Below are 9,153 nucleotides of genomic sequence, written 5' to 3'. Positions count from 1 at the left end.
AATTTGTTATTAATATTGAAAGAAAAATATTATAGCATATATCAAAATAGAATTTAATAACCAATATACAAAATATGTGGTAATTTAGTGAGATCTTTAAAATACTGAATTAACATAGCAAATTAAATATAATCCAATTAGCGTGGAATTCATATATAATATTTTGATTTTTTCAACATCAACTATTTTAATACTTATCTAACTCAAATCACTTGGTTCAACCACTCCCATTTCATAGTTATGGTAAACTTTAAAGGATGAGTAGTTTTTTTATTGAAAACATAACATATTATAAATGTTCCAAAGGGTTTAATATTTAGAAGACAATAATCAACTGGTAAACTACTGAAGGTATTCTAAACAACACTATTCATTTTTTTTGTTAGGTCTAACTTTTTTTAATGCAAATATAAATTTAAAGTACAATATTTGTCATAATGAATTATAAATGGAGCTCAAATATGTTGACATAAAATGAATTTGAGCAATACATGACTATTTCAATAGGCCAATACCACTCACTTAAGAATCTAGGGCACTAATATAACGGTGAGATATATAATAGTTAAAAGCATATATTAGTCTCCTATCTATGAGGGAATTCGATAAACTAATACATTTATAATCATGTTTAGAATTGATCTCAATTTGGTTTCAACACCTCTAGAAAATTATTTGTTTTGGAGGCCCTTTGAGACATTACAAAGTGACGATTTTATCTTTTGATTAAATTTTTAGAATTTGATATAATTATTTAAAAAAGATTATTAAAGATATATAAAACAATTGTATAACAGCTGTACATAATGCATATGTTAATGTCAAGTTGATTCTATGCCATTACAATGAGGCAAGGACATTATAGCTTTCCTACAAGATTATGGTCTCATTGATATAATAATAATGGATTAGAGGTTGTCTTATTATTCAAAACCCTACAATATAATTTTAGAGATTTCTCAATTAAGTTAGCTCATCATGGATCATTTTAAATTTTGAAGTTGGACATATTGGAATTTGGAAATAAACCAATAATTTCTATAGACCGTGAAAATCTAATCTCTCTTATCAAATTTATGATTATAAAATTGACCGAGGACAATGAATATATAAGATTTTATATTAGATTTAGAACTTTAAATTATCTGAAAGTGGTTTCGTGTTATATGTATATCTTTGTCAATTTGCACACTACAGGAACATTTATTAGAGTATACATCAATGAGAATTTAAAAATTGTCCATCCATAATAAATAAATATGATATCTCAAAAATGAATTATAAAATGAATTTTAGAGTAGTACAATTTAATGCAGTGAAGGAATTGTTTGAGTATACATCAATCAGAATTAAAAAAATGCCCAAATGAATTCAATAATTGGAGGCATTGCCCGTCCAGAGTATTACATTTCTCACAGAATTTGGAGAAAGGGTGGCTACTTATACTATCCCACCAAACCAGCCATAAGGACATCCACAAAGTAGTGCATCAGAAGGAAGAATGATATTTTTTGTGGCAGTTGACAAGCATCTGCTTACGTCAGACTTCTCAATATCTAGAAGAATGCAAGACATCAAATTACCAATAAAGGCTGTTTGGTTTCGATGTGAAACCCTCCCACTGCCCTCCTTCCTTTTCTCCTCACTTTCCTTTCTCGTCACTTGCTCTTCCCTTATACCTCCATATTCTTTCAGTACTTGGGTATTTTTTCTTCCAATCTCTTCCAACACTTCGACAGCATTCTTAAGTTTAATCTTTTTTGCATTCAATTCTGTAATATTTCCATCTTTTGTTTGAATTAATGACTTTTTACTAGATATGTCCTTTTGTAATTGTTGGTTTTCTTGATAAAGTTGAAGGGCTTCTCGTTTCACTGTTCTGTTCTCTATAACCGGATCTTCCATCACTTTATCACTGGTTTCTGATAGAGATGTGAGTAATTGCCTCTCCTCTGTTTCTGAATCGAGCATATCATCAGTGGGAACTTGTTTGTAATCATTAGCCCACATACCCAACTTGCTTTGAAGCTCATGGACTTGTTGTTTCAATGAACCATTTTCTTGGAGCAAAGCCTCCTCCCTACTTTCTGACGTAGATCTAAGTGAGTTCCTCTCATTTTTCACTGAATCAAGCCTATGATTATAATTTTCCAATTTCAATTTCTGAGATTCATTTTCATTTGTAAGTTCTTCATATTTCATGCTCAAATGTGTATGTTCATGGGTGATCATTCGCACTTGAGTTTGCAAGGCCTCCACTGTGTTTGCATTGCTCTCTGAGAGAGAGATTAGACTCCTTGTTTCATCTTCCATAGAGCTTAGTATATCATTATAATCTCCCAGCTGTGCCTTCAAAAATTCGCATTCAATGCACAGTTCTACATATTCTTGGCTCAAAATCATTCCTTCATTAGTCATCAAATCGAGCTTATTTTGTAAACCTGCAACAGAGTCTTCGAAGTTTGCCTTACAAGCTTCCCACAAGCGGCAATCTTCTCTCATCTGTGCATGCAATTCCATATTCCTATCTTTGCATTCTCTCAGTTTGTTTTCCAACTCATCTTTTTCATCTGTTAAATGGGCCCACAGAAGTTTATATTCCTTGCTCAATACCCCTTTCTCAGACTGCAGACCTGCAACTTTTCTTTCCAAATCAGACTTATTAGTAACCCACAACCTCTCGTCTTCTTCAATTTTTTTATTTAATTCCGCAATCCTATCATTGCAGTCTTTCAACTTATTTCCTAACCAATTATTCTCTTCTCTTAGCACATTACACAATTCTTGGTCTTTCTCTCTCAAAATGTTTGTTTCATCAAGCTTATTTTGTAGCCGTATAAAAGTCTTTTCCAACTCATATTTTTCATGTTCTGATTGGGAGCACAAATCCTCATGCTTATGGCTTAACATTCTCGCTTCATTAAGCTCATTTTGCAGTTTTGCAATTGTAACTTCAAATTCTCCCTTAGAAGTATTCCACATGTGCTTATCTTCAGCCAATTTTTCCTTTAATTGTTTAATTTCATTAATGGATTTATTAAAATTATTTTGTAGCCTTGCAGCAGAGTTTTCAAATTTTGCCTTACAAGCTTCCCACAAGCGGCAATCTTCTCTCATCTGTGCATGCAATTCCTTATTCCTATCGTTGCATTCTTTCAGTTTTTCTTCCAACTCATATTTTTCATCTCTTAAATGGGCCCACAGAGCTTTATATTCCTGGATCAATGTCTCTTTCTCATACTGCACAACTGCAACTCTGCTTTCCAAATCCTCCTTATTACAAACCCACAATAGCTGGTCTTCTTTAACTTTTGTATTTAATTTCCCAATACTGTCATTGCATTGTTTCAACTTATTTCCTATCCGATTGTTTTCTTCTCTGAGCACCTTACACAGCTCTTGGTCTTTCACTGTCAAAATCTTTGTTTCATCAACTTCATTTTGTAGCCCTATAAGAGTCTTTTCCAAATCATTTTTTTCTTGTTCTGATTGAGACCACAAATCTTCATGCTTCTGGCTTAGCATCCTCGCTTCGTTGAGCTCATTTTGCAGTTTTGCAATTGTAATTTCAAATTCTCTCTTATAACTATCCCACTTGTGCCTATCTTCAGCCAATTTTTCCTTTAATTGCTGAATTTCATTAATAGATTGATTAAAATTATTTTCCAACTCAGTTTTTTCCTGTTCTGACTGAGACCACGAATCTTCATGCTTCTGGCTTAACATTCTCGCTTCATTAAGCTCATTTTGCAGTTTTGCAAATGTAACTTCAAATTCTCGCTTAGATATATCCCACAAGTGCCCTTCTTCAGCTATTTTATCCTTTAATTGTTTAGCTTCATTGATGGATTGATGAAAATTAGTTTCCATCTCACTTTTTTCTCTACTTATTTCATTGTATAAGACTTGATTATTGTGGGCCAGAATCTTTGTTTCATTAAGCTTTTTCTGCAGCTTTATTACTGTACCTTCTAAATTCGCCTTACAAGTATCCCAAAGCCAACCGTTTTCAGTCATTTTGGCATGTAATTCCTCATTCGTATCATCCAAGTCTTTCAACTCGTCTTCCAATTTTGTTTTCTCATGCCTTAGTTGAATGCATGCTTCTTCATGTTTCAGGCTCAACAATCTTGTTTCTTTGAGCTCATTTTGCAGCCCTGCAACAGTGGCTTCCAACTCTGTCTTAGAAGAATCCCACAAGAACCCACGTTCAGCCAATTTTGCCTTCAATTCTTCAGTCTCATCATTGCATTCTGTTACCTTATTTTGCATTTCGTTCTTTTCTTTCATTAATTCAGAGCGCAATTCTTCATGTTTCTTAATCAAAATTCTTGCTTCATTAAGATCACCTTCGAGCTGTAAAACTTTTTCTTCCAAATCAGTTTTTGCTCGTCTCAGCTCACTGCACAGTTCTTCACGTCCTTGGCTGAATACCCTTGCTTCATTAAGCTCATTTTGTAGCTCTGAAACCTGTTTTTCCAACTTCTCCTGACAAGAATCCCACAACAGCTTATCTTCAGTAATCTTTGCATTCAATTTCTTAGTAGTATCATTGATTTTTATGAACTTATTTTCCATCTCAATTTTTTCTTGCCTCAATTTAGTCAACAATTCTTGGTGTTTCTGGCTAGATTTTCTTTCGTCAAGGATCTCATTTTGCAGCCGTGCAACTTTTCCTTTCAAATTCGCCCTACATGAATCCCACAATCCCTTATCCTCAGCCATCTTTGCTTTTAATTTCATAGCACCATCATTGCATTTTTTCAATTCATTTTTGTCATTTCTGTAGCTAGTGTACAAGTCCTCATGTTTCTGGCTCAATTCATTTCTTTCCTTCACTACAGTGTCAAGCTTAGTTTGTACCTCCACAATTGTCGCTTCCAGTTTTGTCTTGGAAGCATCCCACAAGCTCCTATCTTCAGTCATTTTATCTTGTAACTCCCTAATCACATCATTGGATTTTTTCAAATCATTTTCCAGCTCGTTTTTTCCCTGCCCTAACTCTGAAATTGTACTTTTCATCTTTTTCTCATAAGAAGTCCACTTGTTTTTATCTGAAGTGATTGTTTCAAGCAATTTGTTATTGGCATCATCACACATTATCAATTTGTTTTTCAACCCATCTATTTCTTTTCTATCATTGGTAATTGTAGTCAGTAAACGTTCATTCAGGCTTTTCGAATTTGTCATCTCATTCTGCAGCTCCGCGACTTTTCCTTCCAAATTCACCCTATATGAATCCCACAATCCCTGATTCTCAGTCATCTTTGCTTTTAATTTCATATTAGCACCACCATTGCATTTTTTCCACCCTTTTTTTTCATTTCTGTAGCTACCGCATAAGTCCTTATGTTTCTGACTCAATACATTTCTTTCCTGCACCACAGAATCAAGCTTATTTTCTACCTCCACAATTGTTCCTTCCAATTTTGTTTTGGAAGCATCCCACAAGCTCCTATCCTCGGTCACTTTATTTTGTAATTCCTTAATCACATCATTGGATTTTTTCAAATTATTTTCCAGCTCATTTTTTTCCTGCCCTAATTGAGCACACAATTTTCCAAGATTCTCACTCAATTGTTTTGTTTGATCAAGCTCACTTTTAAGCCCTTGTAATTCCTGAATTACATCACTACTTTCTTTCAACCTATTTTCCAACAGACTTTTTTCTCGTCCCAATTGACTGAACAACATTTCATGATTCTCACTCAAATTTCTGGCTTCTTTGAGCTTATATTCTAACTCTGAAATTGTACCTTTCATATCCTTTTCACAAGAAATCCACTTGTTTTTATCTGACGTCACCGTTTCAAGCAATTTGTTATTGGCATCATCACACAATCTCAATTTGTTTTTCAACCCGTCTATTTCTTTTCTATCATTGGTAATTGTAGTCAGTAAATGTTCATTCAGTCTTTTCAAATTTGTCACCTCATCACTTTTGCTCGCTTCTGTGCCATCTTTTGCATTTACTGTTATCGGTGTGTGTTGGCTAAAACCCTGCAAATTTGTTGTACAATCGCCTTTATTAGTTACCATGTTAACTTTTGCACTTGTTTAATTTGCTCGAAAGTTGAGATTTTACCTGCTTGTTACTGCTCTTTGACTTCATTCCCTTTCCCCTGGTCATATTTCTCTAACTCCTACAAACCCAATCAAAGCACTTGTGATTTTCAAGACAAATGATATGAATTAATAGAGTTTGTAAACAATTATCGACTAATATTTTAATTGTAAATATTGCACAAAATTTCAACAGCTACTTGTCGAGAAGTTGTCTGTGTTACATTTAACATGTAGTAAAATGTTACCTATATAATTTTTATAATTTTGATTGTATATATGAAGCCACAATTGATGGAATTTTGAAACACATACCTAAATGTGATACTGCGCTCCAAAATTCTTTGGAAAAAAATGTTCTGCCAAGAATGGAAGTCTGCAAATTATAATCACTTCACCAACAAGTTAGATAGATGGATGCTTGTCAACAAAGAAATTGAGGATCTATATAATTAGCAATTGCAGGTCTTGAGAGAAGGGTTGCGTCCCTTCCATTGAAAACTGATTCGTCACGCAAACTTTTACAAAAATTAAAATTCTAGCAAGCAATTTGAAATTATAAGACTTATAATTAATTTCTGTTTGCAATTATTAATTATTTCTTATTATTATGATGCCGAGAGGCGTTTTCTACATCTGCAGCACGTATTGACAATCAGAAATGCATGGAAATGCAGTATGGAAGTCAAAAAATATGTAACGTATGGAAGCAAATGGAGCGATCAGGAATAGTGCATTTCGACTGAGAGAGAGAGTTTTTACATAATTTTCCCAAAATATAAATATATATAATTTAAATATGACTCCTCCAGCAAAATTTTATAATATATTCATTAAATTGGAGATGCCAGAAGGAGAGCATCATTAAAAATAACCATGACATGGAGTTTCATAAAACAGAAGCTCTGCCTCTTTCTTCATCTTCTCCTAATGATCCAGATATTGCAGCCGCCACTATTTGAAATCCAAATCCATCTTGCTAATCACTAGGCAACTTCACACTGCTAAAATGTCAAGAGAATTGTCCTTGCTTCATCCCTCTTGAATATCTTTTCCCTCTATTAAGTCTTCATGCCCCTTGATATTATAAAAAATAAAATTTAAATGTAATTCCATATTTTATCTGAATTATTTAACCTTTGTTTGGACAGAGTTTAAGTTTGAAGAGGGGACATTACAATCAACCCTTCCGAAAATTATTTGTTCTCAATCAATCACAAATTAGGATGCTTCTAGAGTTACTAGGAACCCAAATTCAAAGGTGAATTTGGGTTCCTAGTAACTCTAGAAGCATCCTAATTTGTGATTGATTGAGAACTAATTCTCCAACTCTCTTAGTTTTTCTTGACTTTGTACTTAAATGATGTCCCTAAAGAGTTGTTACTATGCTTGGATCAACCTACCTAGTAAGATAGTCCTTCAATTGTCTAATACGATTGATTTCATTTGTATCTAGTATTACATTACCTAAAACCTTGTTACTATTTTTTAAAATACCCTTGAGCTACTTATGCTGTCTCAGCCTTGAAATATTTATTGTTATGTAGTGTCGCAAATTGCACCCCATGTAATTCTATGCTACATAAGAGCCTCCGCTTTATACTGATTGGAGATCTTCTTCATCTCCTTGTCCATTTGTCCATCTCACTTGACCCATTAGCCTTCGCCTTGCCCCTTTCTAACCCTGTCGACTATTTGACTCATAGAAACTAGCGCATTGTGGAGACGTCCGCATGTCGCACTAGCATCTCACGAATCTACCAATTTGAATGTGGTCATTTGAGCATTACACCTATGCCTAGAAGATGCCTATAACACCTCTCCACAATCATTGACTTTCGTTTTCATCCCAACATGTTAATCTTTGCTTTTGAAGCTCATTTGGTCTGTGTAGTTGCCTCTCTAGCTCTCTCCCTAGAATGAAATTGGATTCATGCTTGTTCATTGTCTCATTTCGAAGCTCTCTTTGACTGTGTCCTTGGCTCTCACATATTGCTGCCATTGTCATTCTTTGAGGAAGACCGACTTCTTCTTCTTCATCATCCAACAGGCTTCTTGCTTTGCATGTGGAAGGGGAGTCTTCTTCTTCCTCTATCTTTTGTTATCTCCATAGAATATTCGTTGACATATTGTTGTTGTATCTTTTATCTATAATCTTAACTATCTTTTCATCTATCTATCTTGGTTATCCATGGAGGTGGAAACACCAAAGAGGGGGTCTAGCTGTGGCAGGCCTCTAAAAACACAACCACAACCTTTTCGTCCTTGTTCCTCTTGTGTGCTGGTTGCCGAGTAGCTTTGGGGAGATTGGTCAAGACTTCAAGCGTGGCCAGACCGTGAGACTACATTTCTTCCCTTTTTTCTTTTTATTATTTCAATAATAATCATATTTTGTTATCATATCAATATTTGCTTAGTTTCTGTTATTTGGGCACATTTCCCATCACAGTTTGCTCTTTGTACGAACTCTTTGACTCTGTTCATACAAGATGTCGGTGCACCGTGTTTTCGTCTTAGAAACGCATGTGCGTCCTCAGATAGAGTGACTAGAGGGCCTCTGTGACATTTTTATGGGAAGAACTACATCTAATGGTAATTCAATGAATATTTGTTGAAGGAATTTGGTAACAAATTTCTTAAATCACTTTGCGAGTGAAGCCATCCTCATGCACTAGAAATTGTTTAAAGGAGTAACACTCTATAGATTAGTGAATTTTGAACCTATTTAAGAAAATAATAATGCTAATAACAACCTGAAGCCTTGTAACAAATGCATAATTACAATACTTGACTCTCTTAAAAACCATATAACATTTTAAAGAAATAAACAAATGTCTATGTTTCATATTTTGATTAACATATAAGCTCTTTAAAAAAATCCCTAATTTTAAATTTTTTTTTCAACTAGGAAGGTGGGGGTCCCTCATAGTTGAAAGGTTTAATCCAGATAACAAAGTAACTTTGTGATAGTATAGAGCTAAGTCAAGCACATGCATTGAAAGAGTCGCCACTGCTTTGACCGAAATAAATGGAGGTTAGGAAGAAATATCAGAAAGGGACGGAAATATTAAATGCACTCGGAGCTGTATG

General features: G+C 34.2%; 1 protein-coding gene across 1 annotated transcript; it reads right to left on the bottom strand.

Moving 5' to 3' along the window:
* Positions 1–1,440: 1,440 nt before the first annotated feature.
* LOC131054169 (uncharacterized) lies at positions 1,441–6,039 on the bottom strand. The gene has a single exon (XM_057988632.1). The coding sequence runs from the start codon at positions 6,037–6,039 to the stop codon at positions 1,441–1,443; it is 4,599 nt and encodes a 1,532-aa protein (XP_057844615.1).
* Positions 6,040–9,153: the final 3,114 nt, after the last annotated feature.

This window comes from Cryptomeria japonica, unplaced genomic scaffold (assembly GCF_030272615.1).
Source record: "Cryptomeria japonica unplaced genomic scaffold, Sugi_1.0 HiC_scaffold_124, whole genome shotgun sequence".
Classification (NCBI taxonomy): domain Eukaryota; kingdom Viridiplantae; phylum Streptophyta; class Pinopsida; order Cupressales; family Cupressaceae; genus Cryptomeria; species Cryptomeria japonica.
The sequence above is the reverse complement of the archived record's forward strand: the minus strand, read 5'-3'. Positions and strand labels throughout refer to the sequence as shown.